At 41.0% G+C, this 17872-nt stretch overlaps 1 protein-coding gene across 6 annotated transcripts in view; it reads right to left on the bottom strand.

Moving 5' to 3' along the window:
* The window catches only part of GPR155 (G protein-coupled receptor 155), a 48760-nt gene that overhangs the window by 28865 nt on the left and 2023 nt on the right, over positions 1–17872 (bottom strand). For all 6 annotated transcript variants that reach the window (XM_008258765.4, XM_070070671.1, XM_051848499.2 and 3 more), the window contains exons 2-5: positions 14474–14970; positions 4150–4549; positions 1635–1800; positions 292–447 (exon numbers count right to left, since the gene is read on the bottom strand). In XM_008258765.4, the coding sequence (XP_008256987.1) occupies positions 292–447; positions 1635–1800; positions 4150–4549; positions 14474–14939 (1188 nt within the window). In that variant the 5' untranslated portion in view covers positions 14940–14970. The remainder of the gene's footprint in view (positions 1–291; positions 448–1634; positions 1801–4149; positions 4550–14473; positions 14971–17872) is intronic.

Below are 17872 nucleotides of genomic sequence, written 5' to 3'. Positions count from 1 at the left end.
TTTTACAGCTGATAGAAGTGCAGCTTTGGTAGAGTCATACAGTTATTCTGTGACAGGCCAGGCAGTCAAATCCAGGTGTGACCAAATCTCTTGCCTTATCTGCCATACAACTCTAACTCCCAGTGGAAAGACAAAACTCGATCAGAAGCTTGGCAATTTACTTGATAAGGAGGCTTTAGCTTTCTCAATTTCATAAAAAAAAAAAAAACCTCGATTTTTAAGTCCTTGTCTATTTCCACTGAAGCACTCATTTTGTGGTTTTGATTCAGTCTCACACTGAAATATACTTACCAAGGAGACCAGGCTGATAATACTTATATCGAAACTAACATTCTGAATGGCATACGCCAGTGGCTTAGGGTCCATAGTGGGAAAGGTCAGTAACCAGGCAGAAACATACATGATCGGAGCAGACACAAACGTGCTTATTACCATCCCTGAGGTTACCTGCAAAAATGAAATCAGATTGAGGAGTCACAATCTCAATCAAATAATGACCCTACCCTTCAAAATACCTGTAACAGATTAAAGCATTCTAAAATAAGAATGAGTCGGTACAGATGTTACACTCTCCAACAGGTTGTCCAATACCATACTTTCCCTTTTTGAGAGTCCTTAAATGTCCTTAACAGTTAGGTTCCCTTGGTTCCTCTTCCAATCTAGGCTCAATTGATAATCACACGTCATAAATATTAGAAATCCCATTGGTGATGGTTATCCTCTAGGTTCTAGAAAGGATATCATATCAATTATCTAAATAAACTGACAAAGAGTTTCTTTACATACTATTTCACATAGGCCAAAAATAAGCAATTTAAAAAATTACCATGCAAACTTTTACAGATTTAACAATGGAACTGGGGCTGGTGCTGTAGCATAGTGGGTAAAGCTGCCATCGGCAGTGCCAGCTTCCCTTATGAGCAATAGTTTGAGTCCCAGCTGCTCCACTTCCCATTCAGCTCTCTGCTGTGGCCTGCAAAAGCAGTAGAGGATGGCCCAAGTCCTTGAGCCCTTGCACCCATGTAGAAGACCTCATTAGAAGCTCCTGGCTCCTGGCTTCAGATTGGCTCAGCTCTGGCCGTTGCAGCCATTTGGGGAGTGAACCAGCGGATAGAAGACCTCTCTTTCTGCCTCTGTAACTGTTTTTCAAATAAATAAATCTTAAAACACACACACAAAATGGAACTGACCTTCATTAATTAAGGTCCTTCATTTTATATTTCAAAATCCTTTAAAGCTGTAGATAGCATGTATAATATACTTAAACACTGTTAATAATTTGGTGCTAACTGATTTTAGCTATATGTTGAAGTTGATGATGTGGTATTTTGCATCAAGTAGTTATCAATGAATAAAATATTTTTCCCTCAAAATTTCAAAAGTTAATATAAATAACTTAGAATTAATCATAATTAAGTATAAGTACATAATTCAATACTTGACAAAAGGCATGACTGAATAAAAAATTCCAGATGAAATAACTATTTTTACGTGATGCCATGATGCCTCCTTATTTACAGTGAGATGGCTTACAGATATCAGATACTCATAAAGAGCAATGTTGCTTTCTGTGATTCAAAAATTCACTGTTCTATCATCCACAGAAATAAACTTAGGAAACAGTTTATACATACAATCTCAACTTCCATGTTGAATTGCGTTGCAAAGATAGCCACTCCCGGTGCTACGGGAAAGACACCATACAAAAATGCATAATTCGATAAGCTTGTATGGTTCACTACACTGTCGCCCTTGTCCAAGAGTTCCACCATTTCTCTGCACAGGAGGGGCAGGACCAGGCTGCAGAAAGAAGAAATGCATAGTTTACTTTGCCAGGCAAGCATACTTGTCCTCAAGTAGTAGACTGCTCTGGCCAACGTGGCATTCGGTTCTCTTCTGCCCAGAAGGTCTACCTATACACATTCTTTGTGCATGCGTGTTGAGCATTTTGTTGAAAGAATCCAGAATGTATCTTGGAGCCATTTAGAGTGTGACAATTTTCTGAAAATACTTCAGCCATTAGGAATTTGGAGGAGAAAAAACAGATATTTTTTGTTCTACAAATAAATTTCTTGCAAAAAAAAAATGGTTAAAAGTTGCAATGGTTATAGCTGCTCTCTTGCTTCCTTATTGGTGCACTGCAGTTTTAAAAGAAAAAAAAAATGGCAATTTGAGTAAGAATCTCTTTCAAAAAAACTAAACTTAAAAACAAAAGCTGGGGGGGCCTGAGCTGTGGTGTAGGGGGTTAATGCTGTAGCCTGAAGTGCTGGCATCCCATATAGGATGCCAGTTCGAGACCTGGCTACTGCACTTCTGATCCAGCTCTCTGCTATGGCTGGGGAAAGCAGCAGAAGATGGCTTAGGTTCTTGGGCCTCTGCACCTGCATAGGAGATCCTGAAGAAGCTCCTGGCTCCTGGCTTTGGATCAGCACAGCTCCAGCCATTGTGGCCATTTGGGCCTCTCTTTCTCTCTCTGTGTAACTCTGCCTTTCAAATAAAATAAATAATTTTTTTTTAAAAAGCTGAACTTTAAGTGGTTCAATAAATGGTAACAATGCTGTTCCAAAAGAATCTAAAAACCAGTAGAAAAATCAGAACGCTATGATTAGCTCTTCATCTCTGCATATATTAAAAAAGGCTAGCAATGGGAACAGACACAGGTGATGTAGAGCAGATAATTAGTGAAATCCAGATCTGGTGATGAGTCAATTATTAAACAAATCCTTCAGGATTCTACAGAAAGAGCACATTGACAGGAGCTAAGCTCTCCTTCAGAAATGCGCGGCCACGGCTTTGAACATTGTCACAGCAGCCTCTGGAGAGGTACTGAGATGGAGAAAACTACTTGTACACATGGAATTGAAAGATAAGCTCATTTTGGTGCCAAAAAATATACAAATCCATGTAAAATTTTTTTCATGATACACATTTTCCATGAACTCTTTGAAGACTCTGTATGCATTCCATTTTTCCACAGACATTTTGAAGGACCCCTTTTTTAATTAAAAAAATAATAAATATTTAATAAGAATCAAAGACCCAGGAAAAATATTTTAAAGTAAAATACTTAAATTTTACTTCTAAGCTGAAGTTGCTAATACTATACTATTATTGTTAGAACTGTTTTTTATACTATAACAATATAATCAATATGTTTTTTCTTGAGGAGCATTATACCATAAACAGTTTTCAGAACGTCTGTCTGTTTTCATTTATTTTGAAAATGTAGGAGTGGGCAATGGCGCAATGGTTAAGCTGCTGCTTGTGATATCTGCAACCTGTGAGAGTGTCTGGGTTCAAGTCCCAGCTTTTCTTTTGGTTCCAGCTTCCTGCTAATGCACACTCCAGGAGGCAGCAGGTGGTGGCTCAAATACTTGGGTCCCTGCCACCCACATGGGAGACCTGAATTGAGTTATAGACTCTTTGACTTTGGCCTGAGCCAGCCCTGGCTGCTGTGGGCTGTCGGCATTTGGGAAATAAACCAACAGATTTCTCTTTGTCAACTAAAATGAAAATATAAATACTACATCACATTACTAAATATACCTCAAGTACTTTGGGATAATCTTGCAAGTAAAATTATGTCACCTGCACCATGAAGTATAATTTTGTGGCTAATGAACCAAGTAAGGTGAAGAAATACTAAGGAGCTGATAAGAACTTCTTATTTGATAGGCTAGGACCAGATAGCTAATAATATTTCTGTTGATTTTCCAATATGTAAAAAGTTCAGTCAATCTCAGAATTACAGATTATTTTTCCAAAAGTCATGGAAAAATAGTTTGTGTTGAAAATTATTGTTATCATTCTAAGATATTTTTAAGATTGTAATGGATTTAGATCCTGCAAAATTCTTGTAAATATGATCTAACTAGGACATCGGGTGATAGTTAGGAAATTTTATAAAAAGGCTGAAGGGAAACCAATCATCTTTATCCTTTGAGAATAAAATTAAAGGGTAATCTACATGGAATAAGGAAATGATTTTCTAACATACACAAATATCACATTTTCTCTGAAATTACAACTACTCTATTGGGAAAAATTAACAACATTCAAAGAAAAAACAGTTGCAGACACACCCCAATGAATTGGATAAATAAGGCTTTTATAAAGCATTAATTCCTACATCAAGTAAGCAAAACTTACAGTTTGGCTGTGATGAGAAGAATTAAGACAACAAATGACGACTTCTTCAGTCTCCTTATTTTTCCTACCATGGTAAGACCAAGATAAAATAGGGCTGATCCCGAGAAAGAATTTCCAAGTCCATCAAGAAAATTTTCCATATATACAGGAATCTTTTTATCAAGAATAAAATTGAAGGCAATGCCAATGAAGACCATAAATACTATTGGGTTCTGTAACACACGCAGAAATCCAAGTCCCACAATTTTCACTTTGTTTTGTGAAGTACTTTGAGTGTCTTTTGACTTCTGGATTTCACAGAAGATAAACCCTACAGGGTTTAACATCATAAGAGATATTGGGGCCACCAAATAAATGTACTGAAGATATTCTGGGTATGTAGTTTGATATAAAGCTTCAACTGCAAAACAAGAATACTGATTTTAAAATGATTGCCATAGAAATATATGAATATATTATGTATACAACATTTTCTGTGCCTAATAATAGCATGCTGTAAACCAATCTACATTGGGCCAAATGATCTCATTAGCCTATTTTTGGAAACATAAATTTTAGTAATAAAGCTAAAAAGGAAGAAAACCTTACTGTATCATCTAGTTCATAAAATGATAACCAACATTTTTTTTTTTTTTTTTTGACAGGCAGAGTGGACAGTGAGACAGGTCTTCCTTTGCCGTTGGTTCACCCTCCAATGGCCGCTGCGCTGCGGCAGACACATCGTGCTGATCCGAAGCCAGGTGCTTCTCCTGGTCTCCCATGTGGGTGCAGGGCCCAAGGACCTGGGCCATCCTCCACTGCACTCCCGGGCCATAGCAGAGAGCTAGCCTGGAAGGGGGGCAACCGGGACAGAATCTGGCGCCCCGACCGGGACTAGAACCCAGGGTGCCGGCGCCGCAAGGCGGAGGATTAGCCTAGTGAGCCACGGCGCTGGCTGATAACCAACATTTGATGTGGGCATTTGACAATAGTTAAGAAGATACTTGGGACACCTGCATCTCCTATCAGAGTACTTAGTGCAAGAAATGCCTGTGCTCCTGATTCCAGCTACCAGTATTCCTGCTAGCGTAAACCTTAGGAGGCAGCAGATGATGGCTCAAGTTCTTGGGTTCTTGACACTCGCAATGGGAGACCAGGACTGAGTTCCAGGCTCCTGGCTTGGTCAGGCCCAGCCCTAGCTATTGTAGGTATTTGGGGAGCCATGGGAAATATCTCTCCATCTTTCTCTCTCTCTCCTCCTCCCTAATAAATTTTAATTATAGCATACTGTAAACCAAAATTTTAAATGATAACCAACTTTAAAAATTCAGCAAGACCTAGCTAATTTTTACCATCTAAGGGCTAAGATTAGCTTCCAAAAAATGCAGAATTTTAGAAAGAAATAATTCAATGCAAAAATCTAGTAGCAAACAAAATATTTAAGCAGCAATAGCAATAAGGCAATTGTTTGTACCTGTGAAGAGAGCAGTTTCACTGGCTTGATAAGCAGATGTCAGATTACAGAGGATTGCAGAGAGAGAGTAGGAGACAAAGGACTAAAACATGACCACTGAAGTGATGGAGCCCACACTGTACAGGAAGAGAAGTGAAGGTGGGAGATGGCTGACAGAAAGAAGGGCCAAAGACTGCAGGGCCCTAGAAAGTCCAAGAATTCAGTGCAGTTGGAAGTTTAGTGGAGCAGGACAGATAATGAGCTATTAAGTGTAAGATTTCCCGGCTGACTATGGCCATTGGAGTTGGTGAAATGGAGTAGATACCACCGGAAATGAGGAGATCCAGGAACCAGGAGGGCAGAGAATTTAATGAGAAGTTCACAAGGGTGCTAAAGTGAGACAAGATAGTGGTAAAACTTGGGATAAGGATGACAACAGCGAATTGAGTATTAACATCTTCAATCAATGAGGGGAAATGACCGGAACGAGGTTAGAAGATGATGGCAACGAGGATGAGCAGTTGAGCCAGACGGCATACACTTCAAAGCAGTTGTTCCCAGAGCTGAGCACGATGGCCTAGCAGCAGTGCAGGTAACTGAGCAGGAGGAGCAGGAGGAGCAGAAGGTTTGTGGGCTGCGGGGAGAGGAACAGCTGCCATGTGAGTGCTGGCAGGGAAGCCCAGTGAGGGTTCTGAACTAGGGAGAGAAAGCTGGCTCCAAGAAATGTTCGGGAGGGGAATACAGGGAGTCACAACAGTGCTGATTCAATAAGAAGTGCAAATTCGACTCTCCCCTCTTGGGAAAACACAGGCTTCTTTTTTTTCCATATAGCATGTTCTCAAGTGCAAGCTAATCGCTTCACCTGTTGTTCACTGACAAGCACGGCTGGAGAAAAAGAGAACTGGCTGTGTTAGATGTACAAGAATGGTGCGCTAGAAAGGATGCATGAGTATTTCATGGGAGATTTAAGGGATTTTTCCAGAGCTTGAGTCTATAAGATAACTTCAGGACTTGATCACTGTGCAACATGTAGGAGAGGAGAGGGGGTTGCATCAGACTTCTAGCGGTTGCCTGGTAGAGATGAGTGTTAGTGGCCTGGCCAAGGCGACTGAGAGCCTTGGAGCAAACAACCCAGTCTCTAGGCACATTTTTGGCAATGGATCCCCAAATTATCCAACCTGCTACCTATAAAGGCTGATTCATAACTGACTTGAAGTTGAGATAAAAGATAAAAAATGAATAGCCACAATTACAAGGAGAGATGCAATTGTGTGAAAAAGTGTAAAAGATTAAACTTCTCAACTTACATTTAGAAAGAGTGACATGGGGAGGAAAATATATTTGTTTACTTACTCAGGATACATAAGTTCAGTTACCACCATGCACATGACTCATTAATGTTATGCAACTAGATTATACAACCTGCAGAAGTTCACCTTGTTCTCATTAGCTAAAAACCTACTTTTTATAAGATTCAATCCCTCTTTTGTCAGCTAAGCACATACAGAGGTCTATATCTCCAAAATAAAGCCGTGGTTAAAAAAAATATTTAATCACATAAGATTTCATAAATTCTTCTTTCACTGATTTTTAAATAAGGTATGCTAGCACTCTTTCAGTGGGTTTCCTTCATGTGTTGTCAGGTTTCATCTTTTGACTAAAAAAAGCAGGACTTTTGATAACTATTTCTAAATAGCTCTACTTCTGATTAGATGTTCTACCTCAAAAAAGAAAGGTGTCAATACCTGCCCACCACTCAACTTTTTTTTTTTTTTTTTTTTTTTTTTTGACAGGCAGAGTGGACAGTGAGAGAGAGACAGAGAGAAAGGTCTTCCTTTGCCGTTGGTTCACCCTCCAATGGCCGCCGCGGCCGGCGCGCTGCGGCCGGCGCACCGCGCTGATCCGGTGGCAGGAGCCAGGAGCCAGGTGCTTTTCCTGGTCTCCCATGGGGTGCAGGGCCCAAGCACCTGGGCCATCCTCCACTGCACTCCCTGGCCACAGCAGAGGGCTGGCCTGGAAGAGGGGCAACCGGGACAGAATCCGGCGCCCCAACCGGGACTAGAACCTGGTGTGCCAGCGCCGCTAGGCGGAGGATTAGCCTAGTGAGCCGCGGCGCCGGCCCGCACCACTCAACTTTTAATGTAGAGTATATATTCTGGAAGTCTTGTGTTTTCAATCTACGTACAAGAATTTTTCTTAAGTGGCCACAATAAAAAGTGAAGGTGTTTCTTGTGACAAGTCACAGCTATCTTTCTTTGCTCTATTCAAAGCCCCTTATCTGTAATGCCCTTTTCCGGAATAGAAATTTACTTTGCTGGCACTTTAGTAATGCCACATAATAGACTCTAGATTATTCCAAGAGCTCAATGTAAATTTGAGCAACAGTTTTTATTACCTATGGCTGGCCAGTCACCAAGTATGGTTGAGTCCCCTAATCCTTGGTTTCGCTCTCCATCGAATCAGTTACCCAGGGTCAACAAGAAGGGGGAGCATAGTACAATGAGATACTGAGAGTGAGACCAACCACATCCCCATAACTTTTATCACAGTGTATGGTTACAAGTGTTCTATTTTAAGTTGTCGTTAATTTCTCACTGGGTCTAATTCATAAATTGAAACTTAGCTTAGATCTGTATGCATAAAGAAAAACACCCTATGTAGGGTTTCAGGCATGCGCTGTATCCCCAGCAGATAAGGAGACCTACTGTACTGCCTTTCTTTTGTAGGTTATTCTGTATTTTCTCTTGATTTCCACCATTATTATTATTTGTCAAAAATCCCAACATTAGATTACTTCATGTGTTTCCCAACCTATACTCTTTTGTTTTTTCTCAGTCATCCCCTTCGCTCACTGCCAACAGTACCATGTAAATCTTAACTTTGAAAAGTCAAAATCTTTCAACAGTGAACATTTTCCCAGAGTTCTCACGCCTACAGGAAGAACTGTAACAGCTTTCTTTGGATATTCAGAGCCCAGTCTCCACACGTGCTGCTTATTTCTCCAACTCCTCCCTCACTGCTCCCTAATGCAGACTCCATGAGGCAGTTTACTGTCACTGTGCTCCTAATTCCAGCTCTGCATGCGAATCAGACTAGACTAGCACACCTCCAGCTTCTTGACATCTTTCCTTTCTTACCTGATTCCTGCCTACTACCTAAGGCTGGCCTCTTTGCAACACTTCCAGCAAGTCTTCAGTCTGTGGCATGGGTCTCCCTCTCTCTGGAATACTATGGCACTTTGTTTCTTAGTGCTACCCCAACTTCTGAGCCCCTGGCAGACACACTTCTCCAACCCACAGTCTAGCACAGTGCTGAGCAAGTCTGAAAACACTTGCCAAATGGAATTAACTGACATGGCAAGGAGCATCAAAAGTTTCAGATGCAGTAAAATGTATTTTTTGAACACATAGAAATTTACATCTAATTGTTATCAGTAATCCATTTTTTTTGTATCCCTGTGAAAACTTATTTGGGTGGGGCGCTGTGGTGCAGTGGGTTAAAGCCGTGGCCTGAAGCACTGGCATCCTATAGGGGCGCCAGTTCAAGTCCCAGCTGCTCTACTTCTGATCTAGCTCCCTGCTAATGTGCCTGGGAAAGCAGCAGATGGCCGAGTCCCTGGGCCCCTGCACCCATGTGGGAGACCTGGAAGAATCTCCTGGCTGCTGGATTCTGCCTGGCACTCTGCCTTTCAAATAAATAAATAAATCTAAAAAAAAAAAATTTAATGCAATGTTATTATTAACCATAGACACCATGTTGTACAACAGATTTCTTGAACTTTCTCCTCTTGCTTCGATGAAATTTCATAAACTTTTTCTTTCTTGTATACATCCTAAATATTTACAAAACAGGTTAATATTGGTTTATTTTTAACTTGGTTGAGCAAATGTGCAAAGGCAAAGAAGTATGGTCTAGTGGGAGAGGAAAAAATTGTGATTACATAAATACTTGTTAAATTACTAGAATAGGGTTCAACATGGGAATTTTAGTCTATTTCTGCCTTCATTTGCATAATTAACACTGTATCTTCTTTCATAAATTGGCAGTGCTCTTCTTTTGTTATCAATCTGAAGATGGTTTATAAAATCTAAAAAAAAAAAACACATAAAAGCAGTGACCTCTAGGAACTAAAATAAAATATATAATCATAATATCAACTATTAAATTCTAATTAATTAATGCTTATATGTAAGGCTCTTGGAGGGAGGGGGAATCTCATTATGAGGAGTTATTATATAGCTTTGAAAAACGAAGAGACAAAATTAGCCACCTACTGTGGCTCCTATTTTGATTCCTGCAGGGTTTCAATCCCTAGCAAATAACACAAAGACCCTGACAAGATCATTCTATTATATTTAATGGCGTAGAGTTAAATGCTTCATTTCCTTTCTGTTTACAGCTCAAGCACTAGAGCATAATTATGATTAGTCAGGGTACTTATGCTATCAGCATTGTTTGAAGAATAAATTATAGGACTTAACTATGTCCTATTAGTATCTTTTAATGACAGAGGCAGGGAACCACTCAGGTTTGCTGAAATCAACATTTCACCTTGGTAGATTCTTGGTTTCTCCTCACATTTGGATATTTAAAAGTACTTCTCAAAAGATCCATTCTTATAAATAGTGAGCTGCTTCTTTGGTCTGCAATAATGTATTATATTGTCACTTGAGTAAGGATAAATCACTGTAATGTAATTTTATAGACCATTATGATTGTGTAACTTACAGGAAAAGGAAACATGACTATCCTTTTTGTTTATTCATTAACTTATCTACCTGCTCCTTGCCAATATGTTGAGTCACCTGTAAATAGGACAGTTGTGGCATAAAGGCAGTCTTAAAAAGGACATTTCTCACAACCCACAACTGATGCCCCTCTCTGTAAAAGAGAGTGAGGGCCGGTGCCGCAGCTCACTAGGCTAATCCTCCGCCTTGCGGTGCCGGCACACCAGGTTCTAGTCCCGGTCGGGGCGCCGGATTCTGTCCCAGTTACTCCTCTTCCAGGCCAGCTCTCTGCTGTGGCCAGGGAGTGCAGTGGAGGATGGCCCAAGTGCTTGGGCCCTGCACCCCATGGGAGACCAGGAGAAGCACCTGGCTCCTACCATCAGATCAGCACGGTGCGCCGGCTGCAGCGGGCCAGCCGTGGCGGCCATTGGAGGGTGAACCAATGGCAAAGGAAGACCTTTCTCTCTGTCTCTCTCTCTCTCACTGCCCACTCTGCCTTTCAAAAAAAAAAAAAAAAAAAAAAAAAAGAAGAAGAAGAAGAAGAAGAAGAAGAGAGTGAGGATTTGGGAGGGGCTGCAGAGTAGACGGAAAGGTTTTCTCTCCAGAGACGGTCTTCTGCGTCCGCTCTGCGCACGGGCAGAAGGCAGATGGGCACAAACAGTACCACAAACATCCTCATCAGACGAGACACACTCGGCCCTGTCAGGGCTTGCAGCAACTGCCAGTCTGTTGGCGAGAGAGCACTGCTGTCTATACTGCTGGTTTTCAGTAAAGCCACAGGCTACAATCTGATGTTACATGAGCTCTTGCTAATTGTGGTTAAGAAAGAAAACCAAAAACTACAACTCAGAAACTGACAGATATAGTTAGCAGGGCGATGTGGGCTAGCTCACTGCTAGGAACACAATTATTACCAGATTCACTGATTTTACACTGGACATAGAAAGAGCAATAAAGAAAATGGCTGTTCCTTTTGTTTATTTGAAGATTATGCCTCAGTATGAAAATGGATTTACTCATCTAACAGGTATTCTTCAACTACTACTAATTTCATGGAATATCACAAGGAAAAAAACTTTGATTCTCTTTGACACTAATGTACTACAAGGACTGGTTGAGTCCTCTAAGACTGGCATGTTGTATTGCTGTGTGGTATAAGAAATGTCCAAGATTTAGAACCAGAAGATCTAGGTCTGGGTCTCAGTCACCTGCTAGTTGTGTAACCTGGGATAAAACAACTAAATCACTGTAAGCCTGTCTCCTTATTTGGAAATGAGGATAATAATATCTGCCCTACTTAAAGGAAGTGAATATTTAGGAAAGTACTCTGTAAATTTTAGTTACAAGGGGCTGGCACTGTGGTGTAGTGGGTTAGACCACTGCCTGCAGCGCTGGCATCCCATATGGGTGCCAGTTTGAGACCTGGCTGCTCCACTTCCAATCCAGCTCTCTGCTATGGCCTGGTAAAGCAGTACAGGATGGCCCAAGTCCCTGGGCCCCTGCACCCACATAGGAGACCCAGAGGAAGCTCCTGGCTCCTGATCGGCACAGCTCTGGGTGTTGCGAACAATTGGGGAGTGAACCATTGGATGAAAGACGCCCCCACCCTGCCCTGTGTAACTCTGACTTTCAAATAAATAAATAAATCTTTTAAAAAAAATTATAGTTACAAGTGATAGTTCTATTTAGTTGTGGACTTACTAATCTATAAGAGTTTGACACTATCTATTTCTATTTCACGTCTAAAGTTTTATCTAGCAATATTTATTATTAAATATTTAATACTATGGCACTAAGCCACATCTAAGATCATTATGCCATAAATATATTGACGCATTTACATTATTAATTCCCCTGAGGAAACGTACAAACACATTGACTCCTTTTATTTCCAGGAGTTTTCATTTCATTTTAAAGTTCGACAACCTTAGAGGAACGTCTATCTAGTTTCTGACTATTCCCAGCTTAGTTACCTAAGAGTCTAGTTTTTCCCTCCCTCTTAAACCTCCTGCTTTATTTGATTTCCTTGGTACTTCTCTGTTTCTGGTAAACAAGATGGAGGAATGCCAAAGGTGGAAGAAGAAGATGAAAAGCATAGTTCACTAGAATCTTGGGGTCAGTGGTGAAAAAGCTAAGGATGCGGAGAGGAGAAAACTACTAGATAAGAAACTTCAAAGGGGTATGCTGGCGCTGCGGCTCACTAGGCTAATCTTCCACCTAGCGGCACTGGCACACCAGGTTCTAGTCCGGGTCGGGGCGCCAGATTCTGTCCCGGTTGCCCCTCTTCCAGGCCAGCTCTCTGCTGTGGCCCGGGAAGGCAGTGGAGGATGGCCCAAGTGCTTGGGCCCTGCACCCCATGGGAGACCAGGAGAAGCACCTGGCTCCTGCCATCAGATCAGCACGGTGCGCCGGCTGCAGCGGGCCAGCCGTGGCGGCCATTGGAGGGTGAACCAATGGCAAAGGAAGACCTTTCTCTGTCTCTCTCTCTCACTGCCCACTCTGCCTGTCAAAAAAAAAAAAAGGAAAGAAAGAAAGAAAGGGGTGGGAGTCTGGCACAGTGGCTAAGCATGCCAGAATGCCTGGTTTGAGTCCCACCTCTGCCCCTGATCCCCAGCTTCCTGCAAACACGCACCCAGGGAAGCAGCACATGATGGTTCAAGTACTTGGGTCTCTGCCACCCATGAGGGAGATCCAGACTGAGTTCTGGGCTCAGAATTTTAGCCTAGCTCAGCCCCAGCTGTCATGGGCATTTAGGGAGTGGACCAGGGGATAGAAGACCTCTGTGTCTCTCTGCCTTTCAAGCAAAGTGAAAATAAATGAAAATTAAAAAAAAAAAAAAAGTTAATGGTAGATTTCACTTGTACACATGAATAAGTTCTCTTCAAGTCATTGCTTAGAAGACATGTCAACAGAGAAGCCCACTTCAAATAGCACCGCTTTATTCCTATCCCCCTGTACTACTTTATTTTTTATGGCCATTGTTGCTACCTGATACAATTTTAATTTTATTATTTATCTTCCCATTAAAATGTAAACTCAGGGGCCAGTGCTGTGGTGCTGTGGTGCAGTGGTTTAAGCTGCCATCTGCAGTGCCAGCATCCCATATTGGCACCAATTTGAGTCCTGGCTTCTCCACTTCCAATCCAGCTCCCTGCTAATGAGCCTGGGAAAGCAGCAGAAGATAGCCCAAGTCCTTGGGCCCAGGAAGCTCCTGGCTTGTGGCCTCCGCCTGGCCCAACCCCAGCCATTACAGCCATTTGGGGAGTGAGCCAGCAGATGGAAGGTCTCTGTGTCTCTCCTCTCTCTCTGTGACTCTGTCTTTCAAACAAATAAATCTTCAAAAAAAATTAATAAAACAAAAAGAATAAAATGTAAACTCAGTATGTATAAGAATTTTGTTCACATGAGTGAACAGCAACTAGCACCATCTGTGTAACAGTTCCTATGAGTAAGTGAAGAATGAATGAATACATCCACAATATTCATGTCTTTACATCATGATACAAGATCAAAGGGTGCATAATTTTAATTTAAAGTTATATAAAAAAGTAGTTACTAGATACTTATTTTCTCTGTGGCAGTGTTCTGAAAAACACATTTGTTCCCTTTCAAAACATCCCAACATCCCATATTGGTGTTCACTGTTCTATCAGGAAAACATACACACATAGAAACATAAACTTAGGCTGCTTAAAGAGTTGGGAGGGTAAAAAAGGAAAAGCTGTGAAGGTAAAAGAGCCCTCATCATCTTTATTCTCACACAAAAAGTGAACTCCAAGCAATACAGTCAAGTTTGGATAACAAGATCAAAAACAATGTTAATGTACAATAACATATATTTTAGATGGTAAGAAAAGGAAGGAGAAAAATTACTCATGAATTCCCCCTGCTAATTTTTTAATAATGAAAGAGTATTCCCAGAGGTTACTAGGTTATGGTCATTTATTTTACGTAGGTGTTTAGAGGATCCTCAATCTCTGAAGCTGAAGGAAAATCTAACTCATCTCAATTTAAGATACATTTAAGAAAAAAAAACATGAAAGGTTTCTTAGAATAGTAAGAACTGGTCACTAACAAATGTCTAGATAAATGAGAAGCATGCATAGTTTATATGCTAAAACACCCGAGTTTTTTAAAAACTTGACAGATAAAAAAAATAACTTACCTATAGGGTATCCCAATGCAAAGTCATTACTTTGTGTAGCAAAAATAGGGAATAGTCCAGCTTTGCTAAATCGACTGTCAGGACTGGCGACCAACAAGGTCAATACACACACAATGAAAAATACGGAAGCTTTGCCGATTAAGATACTATACAGGAAAGCCCAATCCACATTGGAAAAATTAAGTATAACCATGTTTTTGAATAATAAAGCTGGAAGTGCAAATCTGGAGACAAAATTTCCCAGTCCTTTGGCCTGTGTTGATGTTATGACATTGGCCCTTCCCGCTATGTAGCCACAAAGGACTATGCCAAAGCATTCTAGTAAAGCTGGGAAAAGCCTTGTTATTGCCATTGAAGGTGAGTCATTAGTAGCATTAAATCCATGTGTTACTGTTGTAGACCAAATCTCAGTCATGTTGACTGCAATGGTTGAGTTCTCTGCAGGTAAATTAGAAAAAGAATGCATTTTCTGTCACCCTCCACCTCCAACCAGGTCTCTGCAAAGAAAACAGAGGGTCAGAGTGACAAGCAATCAGAACTCTAGTTGAAATGAAACATTGTAAATCTAAAGTTCTCTGGCCAAGTAAATACATATGCTTTCTTCAAATACCACCAGGGAAAGATACAATGAAAAAAAGCGAGAGTTGGTTAATAACCTCTTTCCTCTCACAGGCAGGTCAGCTCAAAACATTTACGTTGCTATTCTGTATTCAGTCAGACACAAGAGCCAAACTACAGCTGCGGTGATGCCTTGTGCGTCTCTTCAGCGATCCACCACGGAGCTCCATCCTGTGGTGCGAGAGCACGGGGACCCCAGGGCCGCTGCTGAATGTCCACCTGAGTCCAGATCCTCTGGGAACTGCGCAAGTTCTCAGGGTTGCGTTGAGGAGCCACAGTGGGATCCGAGGGTCCTTTCCAGCCTGCGCGCAGACTTGAGGATCAGGAAGAACATAGCAGAGGCTCACTTAGCAACTCTGAATCAGTAACTGTAACTTTGCTGGGCTCACTTTCCTCATCTGTGAAAGGGCAAAGAGGGTATCTACCTCACAGGGACGTGAGATGAACATGCATTCACCTTGCAGTCACATTCAGCACACAGTAATCACTTAACCAAACTTAAACAGAACTTTCAGAGACTGTAAGGGAGAAAATGAACAAAATGATAGAATGCCACCAACTCACTCGTAGTTGCTTTTACCCCAGCCACACATACTGGTGTCATCGTCCCTTCACGCCTGGGGACTTGGCACATGCGGTGCACTCTAAAGCGTTCTCTTCTCTAACCATCTGCCACTTTCCACATGATTAACACCTACTCATCCTCCAAATCCTGCAGTTCCTGACTCATTTCATCAGGTCAGGCTTCTCTCACCCCACATTAAGGTCATGATTCTTTCCCAAACAGAACCATGATCTTTACCTTTAGGAGGCTTTTTGTGGTTTATAATTATACTCCGCATTACAGTGACTATTTTGATATATGCCTATCTCTTTGACTAGGCTGCAAATGTCACACAGCAAGAATTATGCACATTTTGTCATGCTAATGGGTCCCTAACAAGTCACAGTACCTGGCACACAGGAGATGCTGAAAAAGAAATTTTTTAATGAATGATTAAATAAACCTCTTATCCCTTCATGAATCAATGTGCTTTTTCAGGCATTATCTAATTCACGAACAGTAGTTTTTTTTGTTTTGTTTTGTTTTTTTTTTTTTTTTAGCAATCAAGTAGTCTAAATTTTTCAGTACAGCAACAGGCTCAAGAACACAAAATGTGTCTTAAAAATGGTCTAAAGATGTTCATAAAATGTTAAAGAACTCAAAGTGTGCTAGAAAATGTTCTAAAGATGTTCACAAAATGCTAAAACAAGGAACAAGTCCTTCATGCTAATATGACAATAATTTTTTCTTCCCAAAGAAACCCTTTATTTAAGGAGTACAAATTTCTTAAGTACAACTTTAGCAATATAGTGATTCTTCCCACCATACCTGCCCTCCCACCCTACCATCGTGTCCCTCTCCCATTCCCAGTTCCATTCTCTATTAAGATTAATTTTAAATTAACTTTATACGCAGAAGACCAATGTTATACTAAATAAAGATTTCAACAATTTGCACACACACACACACAAAACCAAAATATTACAATAATTTTATCAAACCTCCTCTTACTGCCAAGGGACACAACGAACACAAGTTTTGGCCAGCTCTGAAACTAATCAGCTTTTATTAATAACTTGAATTTAATATGTTGAAAATTGCCAATCTTAAGCGATTATTCAGGGTTTACCATATAAAGTGGCCTTACATAACATACAAAGTATAAAAGCTCATGCCTCCTGAAATGCCCAGGTCAAGTTCTCAAACATCAACAGCACATTAAGAAGCCTCACACGGAGGCCAGAGATCACCAATCACCAACAACTGATATGTGGGGGTGTGTACGCGAATTTTCTCTGTGTTGCCCTGGTATAAACAAAACCATTTAAAAACCTTACATTTAATCTGGATTAGGACAAGTATTTTTCTACCAGGATTAGACAGGAGTGGTCAATATACACAAAACCTGTAATACTCACATACTTGAAGTCTACCAAATAAGCATCAAATTATACCCTGGGAAAGCTACTAGTGGGCACAAATACCCATACTTGAAGTAAGAAGCTGGTAAACAATTCAACAAAGGCGTTGAACATTTGGAACCCTTAAGACTGTTGACTTGGAAGGGCAGTGCTGAAGGTGACGAACTAGCCCAGTCTTCCGATGTTTTTCAAAAGCTCGCTCTATCTCTTCACCTGAAGTAATGACTCACACTGCTCAGACCCCTTTATTTATACCACACAAACATTTCAATGTATTCCAATCACTTTTTTTTTTTTTTTTGACAGCCAGGGTTAGACAGAGAGACTTTTTAAATCAACAGTTTTAGCTAAAATAGCAGTCCAGTGAAAAGAGTTAAGTTCTGGGTTTTATTCCTTATCAAGTCCATGGGCCAATCACTTAGCCTAAATCTGTTTCTTCAACTACAAAATGGCAGTAAAGGAGCCGGCGCCAGTGGGTTAACGCCCTGGCCTGAAGCGCCGCCATCCCATATGGGTGCGGGTTCTAGTCCCGGCTGCTCATCTTCCAATCCAGCTCTCTGCTATGGCCTGGGAAAGCAGTAGAAGATGGCCCAAGACCTTGCACCCCTGCACCCAAGTGGGAGACCAAGAAGAAGCTCCTGGCTCCTGGCTTTGGATCAGCGCAGCTCCGACCGTTGCAGCCATCTGGGGAGTGAACCATCGGATGGAAGACCTCTCTCTCTCTCTCTCTCTGCCTTTCCTCTCTCTGTGTAACTCTGACTTTCAAATAAATAAATAAATCTTTAAAAAAAATGGCAGTAAAAACCTTCCTCAGAA

The sequence above is a fragment of the Oryctolagus cuniculus genome, chromosome 3 (genome assembly GCF_964237555.1).
Source record: "Oryctolagus cuniculus chromosome 3, mOryCun1.1, whole genome shotgun sequence".
Lineage (NCBI taxonomy): Eukaryota > Metazoa > Chordata > Mammalia > Lagomorpha > Leporidae > Oryctolagus > Oryctolagus cuniculus.
The sequence above is the reverse complement of the archived record's forward strand: the minus strand, read 5'-3'. Positions and strand labels throughout refer to the sequence as shown.